The 14,167-nt window shown below is 49.7% G+C and overlaps 6 protein-coding genes across 6 annotated transcripts; all 6 read left to right on the top strand.

Moving 5' to 3' along the window:
• Positions 1 to 220: 220 nt before the first annotated feature.
• On the top strand, positions 221 to 1,195 carry LTR64_006713 (uncharacterized protein; the record flags this gene model as incomplete). Its single annotated transcript, XM_064901042.1, has 1 exon — positions 221 to 1,195. The coding sequence occupies one exon, from the start codon at positions 221 to 223 to the stop codon at positions 1,193 to 1,195; it is 975 nt and encodes a 324-aa protein (XP_064752118.1).
• A 439-nt stretch (positions 1,196 to 1,634) lies between these two features.
• Positions 1,635 to 3,164, top strand: LTR64_006712 (uncharacterized protein; the record flags this gene model as incomplete). The annotated part of the gene is made up of 3 exons (XM_064901041.1): positions 1,635 to 2,187; positions 2,235 to 2,482; positions 2,532 to 3,164. 3 exons carry the CDS (start codon positions 1,635 to 1,637, stop codon positions 3,162 to 3,164), a joined length of 1,434 nt encoding a protein of 477 aa, XP_064752117.1.
• Positions 3,165 to 3,719: 555 nt separating this feature from the next.
• RTC5 (Restriction of telomere capping protein 5) lies at positions 3,720 to 5,656 on the top strand (the record flags this gene model as incomplete). Its single annotated transcript, XM_064901040.1, has 2 exons — positions 3,720 to 3,765; positions 3,813 to 5,656. 2 exons carry the CDS (start codon positions 3,720 to 3,722, stop codon positions 5,654 to 5,656), a joined length of 1,890 nt encoding a protein of 629 aa, XP_064752116.1.
• A 491-nt stretch (positions 5,657 to 6,147) lies between these two features.
• Positions 6,148 to 7,690, top strand: LTR64_006710 (uncharacterized protein; the record flags this gene model as incomplete). The annotated part of the gene is made up of 2 exons (XM_064901039.1): positions 6,148 to 6,297; positions 6,356 to 7,690. 2 exons carry the CDS (start codon positions 6,148 to 6,150, stop codon positions 7,688 to 7,690), a joined length of 1,485 nt encoding a protein of 494 aa, XP_064752115.1.
• Positions 7,691 to 10,154: 2,464 nt separating this feature from the next.
• RIM8 (ph-response sensor protein) lies at positions 10,155 to 12,540 on the top strand (the record flags this gene model as incomplete). Its single annotated transcript, XM_064901038.1, has 2 exons — positions 10,155 to 10,616; positions 10,669 to 12,540. 2 exons carry the CDS (start codon positions 10,155 to 10,157, stop codon positions 12,538 to 12,540), a joined length of 2,334 nt encoding a protein of 777 aa, XP_064752114.1.
• Positions 12,541 to 13,107: 567 nt separating this feature from the next.
• Positions 13,108 to 13,859, top strand: CSH3 (the record flags this gene model as incomplete). The annotated part of the gene is made up of 2 exons (XM_064901037.1): positions 13,108 to 13,147; positions 13,222 to 13,859. The coding sequence occupies 2 exons, from the start codon at positions 13,108 to 13,110 to the stop codon at positions 13,857 to 13,859; spliced, it is 678 nt and encodes a 225-aa protein (XP_064752113.1).
• Positions 13,860 to 14,167: the final 308 nt, after the last annotated feature.

Below are 14,167 nucleotides of genomic sequence, written 5' to 3'. Positions count from 1 at the left end.
TCCGTGCAACCCCACGGTAAGGGTCTGAAGCCCGAGGCCGACCAATGCCACCACGGCCACGTTACCGGCAGAAAAAGTAACCGCTCTCAGCATACCTAAACGCTTTTTACGATCCAGGCGTACTTGCCCAATTTTTCCACAACGTCTGGTCCATAAGAAAGCCGAAGTTGTTGATACATTCACAGTCTTCGTGCGAGTGAGCAATTACCAAATCTCCAAAATGAGTCAGCAACTGGAAGTTATCTTGTATGGTCTAGGAGCCATCGGTTCCTTTTACGCTTTCATTCTCAGTCGTTGCAAAGGCGTACGGCTAACAGTAGTTGCTCGGTCGAATTTCGATGCGGTCTCCGTAAATGGCCTGAAGATCATTAGTCAGAACCACGGCGAGCATGTTGTCAGACCATACAAAGTTGTTAGGACGCCTGCCGAAGCCGACCTGAAATTTGATTACATTGTCCGTGCGCACAAAGCGATAGATCAGGATACAGTTCCTGAGCAGTTGAAGCCAGTAGTTGCAGAGAAAACGACAATCGTTTTGATTCAGAATGGTGTTGGAAACGAGGATCCTTTTAGAGCGGCTTTTCCTCAATGCACAATACTTTCGTGTGTGACATGGGTGGGTGCAATTCAACATAGTCCTGGCATAATCAACCACACTAAGAGTGAAGATATGCAGATAGGCCTGTTCCCAAGCCCGGACATAGACCACACAATCGAGAAGCAGAAGCTAGATGGATTCGTGTCTTTGTTAACAGAAGGTCAAACTGTGTTTCAAGTGGTCGAGAACATTCAAATCCAGCGCTGGGAAAAAGTTGTCTGGAACGCAGCATGGAATTCTATCACAACGCTAACAATGCTCGACACTCAAATGTGGCTAAAATCTTCTTCAAATGCAATGCCGATGACCAGGAGGTTAATGGCCGAGGTGATTGACGTCGCTCAGAAGTGTGGAGTGCCCATCGAGTATGAACTTATCGATCGACTCATCGACAAGATCCTGGATATGCCAGGGATTGGTAGCAGCATGCGAACGGACTGTAAGAACGGTAAACCGCTTGAGCTAGAAGTTATACTGGGTACACCAGTCAGAAAAGGTCGTGAACACAACGTCAGTATTCCGACACTGGAGGCAATATATACTTTGCTGCTCGGTGTCAACCGTAGGCTGGAAAGTGCAAGGTCTGCCAGTCCTTGAGGCCGAAGCTCAGCGCCTTCAGGAGAATATTTGTCGCATGAGCAGACCTAGTAGAATCTGAGTCGATAGCACAAGGAGAGGGTCCGGACATACTGGTGTGCAGGCGTCCGCAAGCGCGGTTCTTGCTTCGATCCGAGTGTAGCATTGTGCAGTGAACGCAGATACACAGTTGTTAATGAAGTCCCAACCTGCAGGCCGGAACTCGGCACACTTAGCGCCGCCGCCACGTTGAAGAAGTACTCGAGTGACCCAGGCACTCGTAGGACTTGACTTCACATCATAATTATAAGCTGTAAGACCGCAGCTATTGGGGTTCATACTGTATCGATGGTCCCAGATGTTCTTGATCAAGGTGCTGCGAGTCAATTGCCAAGTGCAATCAATTATTTGAGAGCATTTGCAAATGCAAAGACCATCGTAATCAGTTGTCAGACTTTACATGGCGCAAAATACCGAGGTTGCACAATATCAAGATGTCGAGAAAAGTCAACAAGCAGCAGCTGAACGGCCACCAGCAATGGCACCATTAGAGTATGATGACCCTTTCAACTGGTCGAACCGACGAAAATGGTGCATCACGGTTCTTATGTCGCTATGCACCCTGACGGCTACCTTGTGCAGTTCAATCTTCTCGTCGACCATTGTTGTGACGGCTCAAGAATTTGATACTAGTGAAACGGTAATGCTGCTTGGTGTTTCTCTATTCGTAGGCGGTTTCTCTTTTGGTCCCTTGCTTTGGGGCCCTATGAGTGAGCTTGTTGGTCGGCGAATACCACTTTTTGGTGGATATTTTCTGTTTGCATTGATGCAAATTCCGACGGCATTGAGTCCTTCTCTTGCGGGAGTTTTGATATCAAGATTTCTGGCCGGCTGCTTTGGAGCAGCACCAATCGCGCTCGTCTCAGCTTCATATGCAGATTTCTGGGATCCGTCGAATCGCGGTATTGCCTCTGCCTTGTACTCAGTGGCAGCGTACGCTGGCCCGACTTTGGGTAAGTTCATCCTCTCTAGGCGTACTTCAGCTGTCTGACACATGCAGGACCTATTCTGGGCTCTTTTGTGACGGAAAGCCACCTTGGCTGGCGTTGGACAGCCTGGCTTGTTCTCATACTCGCAACTGCAGTTGGGATACCTGCATTCATCTTGGTGCCTGAGACGTATGGCCCGGTTTTGAAAGAGAGAGCGGCGAGGAAGCAGGGGCTGTCAGTAACAAAATCGAACCCTTTCCAGAATTTCATTCGAAAATACCTCTCGAAGCCTATGGTAATGCTCCTGCACGAGCCAGTGGTAAGTTACCAACATGGATGAGAGCAAAAATCTTTCTAACTGCGAACAGCTCGACATCATGACCATTTACATTTCGATCGTCTATGCAATCATGTATCTCACCTTCTTCTCGTTCCCATATGCCTTTTCACAGGAGCGAGGATGGAGTCGGCAGATAGGATCACTTTCGTTCTTGAGTATGCTAGTAGGTATTCTCACGAGTTGTGCAGCCATTGCTATTTACTCTGCCAAGTATTATCAGCCACGATACAAGGCTCGAGGAAAGGTTTTGCCAGAAGATCGACTGCCACCGATCATGGTAGGAGCAATATGCCTACCAGTGGGCTTATTCTGGTTTGGGTGGACTGCGTCCCCCTCAATACCATGGGTGCCGCAGATGGTCTCAGGCTTCTTTATTGGTGCTGGAGTCATGCTGATCTTCACGAATGGAATCGTATATATTGTCGACATCTATCTCTCTTCGGCAGCATCAGCTATGGCCGCAAACACCTTTGTCCGAAGCGCCGCCGCTGCTGGGCTCCCGCTGGCTGCTCCAACAATGTACAGGTCGTTGGGAACGTCCTGGGCGACGACCATCCTAGGCTTCGTATGTCTGGCCCTTGTACCAGCGCCATTTCTCTTTTACAGATATGGAGCTGATTTGAGGAAGAGGTCAAGGTTCGTGCCTAAGGGAGGCCGGTAATCGTCGCGTCCGATGTCGCCCTAGAGCAGGGACGGTCGTTTGAAATCCTGTCCTTCATGTAGCTGTTGTCGTATCACTAATGCCATTTTGAAGCTGGGGGAGCTGAGTTGTCCAGACTGCTCCTCAGATGTTGTCGTAGATATCGTAGTATACTTTGTCGGGACTGCAGTGATGTCGACGTGTTCTAGTCGAGATACACAAAGCACGATTACGAGCAGCAATGAAGGTCACGAGAGACACGTCCTGGCCAGCAAAAGTGTCGGACACACCCGCATTTTGTTTGTGTAGAGAGTATCAGAAACCAGACAAATTATCAGGGCAAGGCGAGGCGAGTGCGACCAGGTTTGAGGGAAAAGGTAGCCGTACGCAGCACCAGAGTTCATATTTAGAGATGGTCATTTGCTCCACGTTTCCCTTCACTTTCCACACCTCAATACACTCATTGCTCACTGTCCTACTACATATCTTTTCTCGGTATCTTACAACCCGCCGAGACGTGATAGTATACTCGGCTGTAAGTAGCTCTGGCAGTGTTCCCTGCCACGGTCTGCCTTTATGGGTCAACACGAGTCAAAACCAGAGCGTCGCGACGTACCAATAGGTGTGATGACTTCATCCCTTCGAAGGTCGCCCTCCTGATGTGAGCAGAAACACTCAGTCATGAATTGGCTCTTCAATTCGCCTCGAAGTGCTACACACATCTTGAGATAGCACACTTCAAGGACAATTTTAAGACACTAGCCGACCATCAAGACGATGTCGAATACTGGAAAGAAGAGACGTTATGTCGTTTCTTGGCTTTACCAGACTCAATTCGTGCCGGATCAGTGGTCTATGCCATGACTAATTACCTAGGAGCCTTCCCATTTCCAAGCCTAGCTCCATGTATTGTGACCAGGGAAGCTATGTTGAAGGTCGTGACGCTGCTCACTGGCAGATACAAGAAGGTCTTGAAGAGGGGCGACCAGGACAAGAACAAACTCTTGTTCCGAAGTCTGGCTGTGTTCGATCGACGCAACAGTGTTGTGGTGGCGTCGAGCTCAATTAAAGGGACGAGTGCTACGAGTGAGGAAAAAGGAGGCATTGAACGAAGCAACTCGAACCACGAAGGGGTGCACACAGCAGGAGGAGGGTTTCCAATTGACCAGCCCGTCAACGACGAAGAGGAAGAGGATGATGACGACTTGGCTTTAGCTGCACTAGACGCGCTGGATGCTATTGAAGTCTTCAAAGAGGATCAGAAGAAAGAGCGCAAGATCCACTCTGCTCACGTTCCTGTTTACAATCTAGAGAGGCTGATCATGCTCATGCTCGCGTTCGCTTCGTTGACGCCACAAGACAACACCACGCAAGTATGCGGTGCCCTTCTCGAACATCAACTCGCTGCACTTGAGCGTGCTGCCAGGTCCATCATTGTGGCTTTTGAACCAGAGCACGAAAGCATCAGCTATACTAACTTTATAAGAACAATAACCACTGTCACACCACAACTCTTCCGACCTCTTAATCCGTTGTTTGAGCATTTCTTGTTCAGCAAGCACCTCAATCCAGGTAAGCATCAGGACGAAGGGAGCGAACAGAAAGCCTCAATTAGGACGCCTCTGTACGAAGTTCAAGATCAGTCTACGAACATACTGAATGACGTGCTTCTTGCTCAGCTGAGCTTCTCCTTTGAGATCACGAACACTTCCTCACCAGCGTCGTCCAGTTTCTTTCACTGTGGCGCCCGGCTGAACCAGCTTTACTCAACTGCGTCCCATGGCACATCTCTAAGCTCTTTCGGGCGTCAAGTCCTTTCTTGGCGTGCAGGCACTCTTCTTGTCCTCAGAGGCACCGACGTTAAATCGCGTCAAACCCATATCATCGGTGCATACCTGCCCGATCACTGGAAGGAAGCTGGATCCACCTCTCAAGCAGAGAGTCCTTCGGAGATTAAAGCAACAATGTTCCAGTTGCAGCCACGGCATGCAGTCTTTCGTGCCAACAAATACAACAAAAGCACACCGATATCATACTTTTCAAGCAAGACCGGCATGGCTTTAGGCGGCATCATTCCTGCTTCGAGCCGGATCAATGCATCTGCACAAAGACCCGCGCTAGGTCCCGTCAGCCTGGTGATTGACGAAGATTTTGCTACTGCTACCTTTCAGCACGACGGTGATGCAGGATCAGCAGGTGCCTTCATGACTGATCCATTACTAGAAGAGACGCAACGCACGAAGTCTACGATGTCAACCTCAACCGATGTTCAGCCCACAAAAGTTACTCTCGACATAGATGACCTAGAGGTTTGGGGAGTAAGTTTCGTCAATGATGGTGCGGCAGGCGAAGATGAGATCACCAAGCAAAAGAAGCGGCTAGCATGGGAGGAAGCTGAAGCGGCTAGACGCAGAGGTGTCAACTTCGGTGGCGACAAGGATGGAGCAAGACACTTGTTGGAAATGGCTGGTGTTGTTGGTGATGGCAATAGAAGTGGTGGAAGTATGGGCTAAAGCTCTCGACAAATCAACGCGACCGGCCACCAATTTTGATCCTTGTAGCTGTGGGTGCTTGAAGCCCAAGATGAATGCCTAGGACATCGAAGACCCATGCCTAATGTGTATTTTCTTAGCATGGGTCACGGTCAAGTGACCGGCAATAATCATATTCTGTCTAGTACCACTTCACGATCCTGACTGTACGTCGCTTTATCGAGTCGCTACCATGCACGTTGCATGAAGGCGCGATTACAATTCACCCGACAATCAACGCTGCCGTGGGCAAGCTCAATCCTTGCAGCCGTACAATGCTGTAGCCAGGAGATGCTCGTTGATGGTTCCCAGTTCAAGACCATAGAGCCTTGTTGTGCGACGTAACTTCTCGGCCGCCCAACGATAGAACATTACTCACGGTCTCAAACTTAACGATTTTACGTATGCAGCAACCATGCCGCATGCTCGGACTGCAACGATATCAAATCTCTCGCATGTCAACGTCTAGCAACATGGCACGAACATACAGCGATGCCATCGCATCGCTCAACAGTCTTCAGACGAACTTTGCGATTGTAGATGCTATACGCAAATCGGGTCGAAAGATGAATGAACAAGCGATACCCGAAATGGTAGAATGGTGTCGCAAGATTGGCTATCAAGTATGCTTCAAGTGAGCTTCTCAAGCTACCTGGCCCGCGCAGAACTGACTTGTTCTAGCCTTCAGATTTTGACAAGCTGAACACCATACACATCGCCGGCACCAAAGGGAAAGGCTCAACGTCAGCATTCATCTCCTCAATCTTGACGAAGTACCTGGGTACAAAGTCTACCAAAGATGGCAGGATACTGTCGAAGGTGGGCCTGTATACCTCACCTCACCTCCGATTTGTTCGAGAAAGAATTCAGATCAATGGGGAGCCACTGAGTGAAGAGAAATTTGCGCGATACTTCTTCGAGATATGGGACAGGCTGGAAAGAGCTGCGGAAGAGACCGGACAAGACCCCAAAGCTTCAGGCACAAAGCCCGTCTACTTTCGTTTCTTGACCCTAATGGCCTTTCATACCTATGTGAGTGAAGGCGTCAGTGCTGCAGTAATCGAGTGCGGAATAGGTGCGGCTTATGACAGCACCAACGTCCTCCAACGACCGTCCGTGACAGGCATTACGAGTCTGGGCATTGATCACGTAGGAGTCCTTGGTGCAACGCTGGGGGAGATTGCATGGCACAAGGCTGGTGTGATCAAAGTAGGAGCGAAGTGTTTCACTACAACCAGTCAACTACCAGAAGCCAAAGAAGTCCTGAACAGAGTCGCACAGGAAGTCGGCTCAGAGCTTGTTTATGTTGACGTCGACCAGAGGATCACTACTGGTCAGATTCAGCTCGGGCTTGAGGCTGAGTTCCAGAAAACCAATGCGAGCCTAGCATTGGCCATTAGCAAGGACTGGCTCCAGAAGCACGGCTATGACAGTATGGATGACAACGACTCCAGACAACGTCAAGGTCTCCAGGACGTCAAATGGTCCGGCAGGTGCGAGACTCGCTATGAGAAAAACCTCACATGGTACATCGACGGTGGACATACTCTCGAAAGTATCAATCTAGCTGGTCAATGGTATGCTGCCACGCAGAAAGAACGTCGTCAGACGCATGCGAAACGCTACTTGGTCTTCAACCAGCAAACCCGAGATGCGAATGCACTTGCTCACGCACTGCACTCTACCCTTGCGACAACCCTTCAAGACTCGCATCCTTTCACCCATACTATATTCTGCACGAACACGACATTCAGGGATACAGGGTATAGACCTGATTTAGTCAGTACTAACACGAATGCATCGGACGTTGAGGCTCTTACGGTTCAAAGAGGACTTGCAGAAACGTGGAAGAAGATCGATTCAGAGGCGGAGGTGAGCGTTGTAAGAACTATCGAAGAGGCTGTCGATCTCGTGAGGCTGGCTGCCAGCACTCAAGAACAGGTCACGGCATTCGTTACAGGAAGCTTACATCTTGTGGGGGGCTTTTTGGAAGTCATCGAGAGTGACAAACCATGAAAAAAGGAAGCAGGCGTCTGCTTGTTGAGCTTTCAGGTGGTATTAAAGGAACTTCATAGTCTCTTCAAGCAGGGAGTTACATTGCAGCTGCTTAAGTGTAGAAGTGGTGTAAGCGAGTACTAGACCACGTGTAGACCTCGAAGTATCGAAGAGGGACTGGATAGAAGAGCTTCGGGTTTGGCGCTAACCCGTTTGAGTATGGTGCGAGCTGGTGAAGTAGTAGTGACTGAAATTCACAAAATCAAATACTCTTGCCGGGAGACTGCCGTCCTTCTAGTGCAGACTTCTTACATTGAGGACCAACTATACGTGCTTAGGGATTCTTGATCATACCAGGAAGGTCTACCGTTTCCTGAAGATGCAAGACGAAGCTTGATGTCTACTCCACGGAATAAAAAACGCAACGAGGATACTGAACCACGACGAGAAAACAGAGAGAAGCGACGAGAAGGCACTCTTTACGACGCGGTCGCTGGCAGAATTGGTCGTAATGGCTTTCTGACATCAGTACAACTGCAGTCAGATACTGCTAGACCTTCTGCTCCCGAGGAGGTCTTGCACAGACGACTGAATGCACCTGCAGAAACAATACTGAATCACTACGATGCTGACAAAAGCCTAAACCCCAAGACGCAAAAGCTGCCAGATTCCTGCCTGCTGAAGGAGATTCATGCCTACGTGTCTGATTTTTACGAGCTTACGACAAAAGAGAAGTTCGACTTTGAGTCTCTGGATGAAACTGCCTTGCTGGCGATGGGTATTCTGCTTGAGGAGGCTTGCAAAGAAGCCCTTGGTGAGACTGGAGATATGGTGTTTACCGAGCCTCAGTCGCGAGATCATCAGCGACCGATGGACAGAATGGCACAGCATCAGATCATTGGCAGAGTGGTGCCGCAAACGATACATGAGTATCAAAGTTCATCGGAGGAGGAGGAAGCACGTGAACAGCCAAAACCTCGCAGGCGACAACGTAGAAGATACACAAGTCCTGGAGAGTGAAGTCGGCTTCAGGGTGAAAGCGAGTCTTGCTGGCTGACAAGGCTCAGTCTCGATGACCGTGCTCACGGGTAACGGACAAGGGTTGTGTCGTTGTTTGCGTGTACCGTGATAAACGATCGAGGTCATCATGCTGACGCGAAGAGGTGATATACTTCCGCTACTCGTGCAGGTGCGAATAGCGCACTCGGAGTCATGTTGCGAACCCGCCAATCATCCACCTACGCTCGCATCTTGGTATGCTCTGGCAGGAACAGGATCTGCCCAACAGACTGTTGGGTACAGGCTGTAGTACAGTAGGAGTTGGCAACGTGACTTTTTCTTTGTGCGAGTTCTTCGTCTTCGTGCCGTCCTTTAAGCCAAGAGCTTCTACAGTACTTCAGTGCTTCCACTTATTGCTGGATCTGACAAGAAGTCGGAGCTCGATTCTAGATCCCTGGATTAACCAAAGAAGCTTGTTTGAAAAGCTTCCAAAACCCTGAACGCAATCGGTCACGATGCTGGTCCAACGAGCCGAAGCTTGGATGGATGAAAAGCATTTGAATGACAGAGGAGAAGTAAAGTCCGTGATTTAAAGTCTACGCTGAAACATATTGGGTAAGCGTCGCATTCTCCAGGGCGCAGATTTGGCAAAGTGCCTGAGGAGCTAGCGGCACATAACCGAAAATTGCCCGTGACGTTGAGCTTGCCGGGAACTCTTGTTCATGAAAGACGCGATATCGACATCGTCGCTTTACCTCGCTCATGCAAGGACGGATCGAGCGAGGATAATGCTGTATGTGTCAATTCATGCATACGCACAAATAGAGAGGGAGGGGTGACACAATGTATGTAATGATTGGCCGCCTCTGATTACTGTACACACAAGATTGCATGATCGTTCAAGCCTGGAAACCAAGCCGAGTATAAGCTTCGTGTCACACCCAAACAAGCCTCTTGAGGTGTGGTCATTCCTACGCGAGTATCGTCAGATCAGCGGTCAGACACATCCATTCTGGCAGACGACAATGCAGAACCATGGCTGCCTTGCTTTTTGACGTATCAACGACCAGTTCTTAAAGCATCGTAATTGTGGTGAAGAACTTTGGTGCTGGATGATTGGGTGCTTTTCTAGACTCGGATGTTCCTAATAGAAACCCCTGTCGCAAATACGGCCCCCGCGAATTCACCGGCTTGCCGCCAGTCGTCTGTCGTCGTCGGGGTCGTCTGAGTTCTCTCGTGCTTTTGTGTCGATCACGTCGCTTCCTCGCTATCGTAGACTTCTGCAAAAGATCAGTCATACAACAAGATGTCGCGCGAATGAAGACGTTTAGGACTTCACCTATGTCCGGCAAATACTGAACGGAGTCTGCGCAGCCACCTATCGACGTGCGACAATTTGGCATTCCTCGAGACTCGAAAAGCGTCGATCGAACTGAGAACAAAACCGAGAGACTATGCTTCGCCAAACGATTCGCTGCCTGCGGTGATGCCTTTCGAATCATTGTTTACCAATCCAAACCCGCCGGTCGAACGTTCCAAGTCAATCTTATCGCGCTTCTCAAATCCTTTGACCACTCGAGCAGCCAAGCTCTTCGACCTGGAAATTCACCCGGAGCATCCGCATAAGACATACAGGCCGGGAGACAGTGTCAAGGGGCAGATTACGCTTAGTGTGTTCAAAGGCTTCGACATCACCCACCTAGCTATATCGTTGCATGGCTATGCCCGTGTCTTCAAGCACCAGTGCACGCCTGGTGAGGCCAAGATACCACCCGACCAGCTGATTAATGGAAAAGGATCTCATGGCTTCGAATATTTTGGCAATGGTACTGCATCGCTTTTCCAGGACGAGCAGGTCTTGTGCGGGTCGGGTTTCTTGAAGAAGCAGGTCTACAAGTTTGGGTTCGAATTGCAGTTCCCAGCCTACAGCCTTCCGAGTACTCTCGTGGTCAGCAAGGCACCTCCCCTTGCTGCTCTTGCGAAAGCTAATGATGTGACAGTTTGAGCGGGGTGTTGTCAATTACATGATCTCTGCAACCGTAACCCGTCCTGTTACCATCGGTGCGACCACGAACAAAATTTACAAGGTCGACTTCAAGGACCGTATCGATATCGAATCTATGTACACGCCAAAATCTCGAGCAATATATTTGGAACCTATGTCGAGACTTGGAAAAGTGAAAAAGGTCAAACAACCACATTCGGCAGGCACACAGTCGACATCTATAACAGCACAAGACACTCCTTCAACCAGAACATTGTCCAGACAAAATACCTCCAACAGCACTCGAACACGCTCGAGCACTGTCTTGCTTCAGGCTCCGCCTCTCAGTCCATCTCCTAGTGAGGATACTGTGGCGACAAACGCAACCACGAGCACGCCTAGTCTTCACATAGTGGACAGAGAATCAGCAGACCAGCCGAAGCGCAGTGACGATAGTGCCCCTCGTTCGAGTACCACGTCGAACTCTGCGCATACTATCTCAGCTACAGCACAAATTCAACGGCATGGTGCATTACCTGGAGACTATCTACCTGTGCGCGTCCGGGTTGAGCACACAAAGCCTGTACGTGGTGTAGTGATAGCCACGCTATATCGAGTTGGACGGATAGACATGCTGCCAACCCTACCGATTGCTAATCGTTACAAGGACAAGAAACCAGAATACGAGGATGTCTATCCAAAGTCCAAGACTGGTCTGGGAGGACTCTATTTTACTAATGGAGCTCCAAACATGGCCTTTCGCAATGACTTGACACAAAAATCCACTATGATGGTTGTCAACCCACACACAAAGACTGCGGACGTGAACTTTAAGGTCCGCATACCAAACGAAGAGGTCGCGTTTCCGACCATGGATAACATTCAGGGTGGCATGATTTCTTTTACCTATCACCTCGAAGTCGTAATCGATCTGACTGGCAAGCTGGGGGAATCGCGCCTTCTGCCAAGTCTAACCACTAATGGACCAACCTTTTCAAAGGCAGCGGACGATCGCCGGAACTTGACTCATGAGTGGACGGACATCAACATACTTGATACTGCTCCATTACGACGAACCAAGAATGTCGCAACGTTCGAGCTGCCCCTCATTGTTGGGACTGATGACTCCGGCAGAGCCAGAAGGACCAACCTTCAGCGTGAATATTCGTATCATGACAGAGAAGCTGGATTCGGAGGCTCAGATCCTGACGGATATGGCATCGAGTGGCAGTCGAATGGCCACAACGGCTATGAAGAACATTACGATTACTATGGGTATGATCCTAACGGCTGGTACGATGAGTACGGCAACCTGGTATACGACAACTATCACGATCACTACCAATCCCTACACTATCCTCCGGATACAAACGACCCATACCACAACCGCTCGACCTATCAATATCAACCCCCTCCTCCCGAGCCGGAAGAGCACATCGACGAGAAGTCGCGATTGAGACGTCAAGAAGAGCTGCTACTGCCGAGTCAGCCGCCAGAAGCAGAACCTTCTTCGAGTCGGTCGGCGACATTAGCACCGTCCGCGCCGGTGCTTGACAACGATGGTGTGCCAGCTTCAAACCATACTCAACCATCCATTCCAATTACAATCTCTCGCGCATCGGCGCGCTCAGGAGATACAATCGTGCCAGACCCACTTACACCACCTCCAAGCTTACCGACTCCTACAGAAGACAAGCAAGAGCTTGAGAGACGAAGGCTCGAAGCACAAGCGAGTGCACCGCCTTTGGACGACGACAGCCCGTCTGGATCGAGCCACACCAGGTCTACGGACGCACCGTCAGCACCTGTGATAGATGATGAGGCTGAGTACATTGTCCAAGTATTAAATATGGATGCAAACGATACTCTGCCTCAATATCGCAGGTGACAATACACCTTTTACTTCATTTGAGCATATATCATGTCTGTTTTTGAGCGATGGCGTTGGTGGTGTGATTCTTTCAAAAGTAGATAAAAATAGTCCACGATTGGATGTGAGGGCTTGTAGCAGCTCTACGCTTGCCTAACGAACACATGTCCTACTTCCTCTTTACATTACGTTGCCAGGTCTGGACAATTGTGAAGGAGCTGTAACAAGCCTGTCTGAAACATGCCCTGACCAAGCAATAACCAACAATCAGTGGAGCGAAATAATAATCAGCACATGCAATCTTTGTGGTCCCCACCCAGCCATTCTTTATCTGACCTACTCATTAGTAACTGTCGCAGATCCCCACTACGCACATCATCTTGCAGTGTGCGACACAGCTCATCTTGGACTTTGATTATTGTTCATCATAAATTAGTGCTGACATATTGAGCCGCGCATTGTCGCATTCGCCTACAGACCTCTAATCTCCAGCTGGACAGCTCGCCAACAGACAATCATAGCCTTCTTCTTCTTCTCACTCTCAAGACACCCGCCAGCTCGCGACACGCGACAACCACCAACAAGATGCCTCAAATCAGCTTCGCAACCTTTATGATAATATGCCGTGAGTCGTTCCTCTGACACCAGCACCCTTTTCTGTTATTCAAAGCACCGCTAACCACTCCCTCCACCCTCCAGCGACCTCATTCTTCCTCGGCCTCGTCTTCTCCCTCTTCCCCTACGACTACCCCCTCCTCTGGGCCAGCAGCCTCCTCACCGAAACCCACCTCGACAACGTCGAAACCCACCTCAAACTCCTCCATAACAGCCCCAACCTCATCGTTCGCATAATGCACATCATCACCGCCGTCGGCCTCCTCGGCCTCGTCATCAAACTCTACAAACCCTCCGAGTCAAACATGCTCTTCGACGGCGGCAGTCTGGTCCTCTACATGATCGCCGTGGTCATTTACATGACCAACATCGTCAAGGGATTGCGCATCGTGTCTCTGGGACAGTACGGCGAAGGTCTCAAGAACGCGCTTGGCGATCAAGCGAGAGCGGATGACATCGATGTGGGTACTGGGGTTGATGTGGAGACTGGGAATGATGTGTTGGGTCGAGAGGATAACTTGAAGGTGCTTAGTGCGAGTAATACTATTCTTGCGTTGGTGCTTGTTGGTGTGCTGGTCTTGCAGATTGGGCAGTGGTATGCGGAACGGGCGGAGGAGAAGGAGAAGGTTGCTCTTGCGAAGCAGGATAGGGAGAAGACGGATACTCTTACTGTTGAGGTGAAAAGGGGGGATGGGAAGAAGGTGTCTAAGAAGACGAATTAGGGGATGTCTTGTCTTCAAGAGTGGTTAGCCTCGGGGACCGACTTGCTACTTGGCTATTCTCCATCAACGAATGCAGCCCAGGAGCTTTGGTTCACCTTCCGTCACGTTGCAACACAAGTGATCGGTATTACCACTAGTTTTCAAGAACGTGAAGCCATTGTTCGACGATTTCAAAGGCTACGAACTCTGCATGGAAAACCCACTTCCGACGCTGGTAAACTTTTCGTTCTTGAGCCAGGACAAACTTCAACACATTCGATTTGGATGACCAAGCGTGAGTTCCAGCGCCGAGGCAGACGTCACCATTG

The sequence above is a fragment of the Lithohypha guttulata genome, assembly GCF_036872675.1.
Source record: "Lithohypha guttulata strain CCFEE 5908 chromosome Unknown scaffold_5, whole genome shotgun sequence".
In the NCBI taxonomy this organism is placed as follows: domain Eukaryota; kingdom Fungi; phylum Ascomycota; class Eurotiomycetes; order Chaetothyriales; family Trichomeriaceae; genus Lithohypha; species Lithohypha guttulata.
This window is presented reverse-complemented; position numbering and strand designations above follow the sequence as displayed.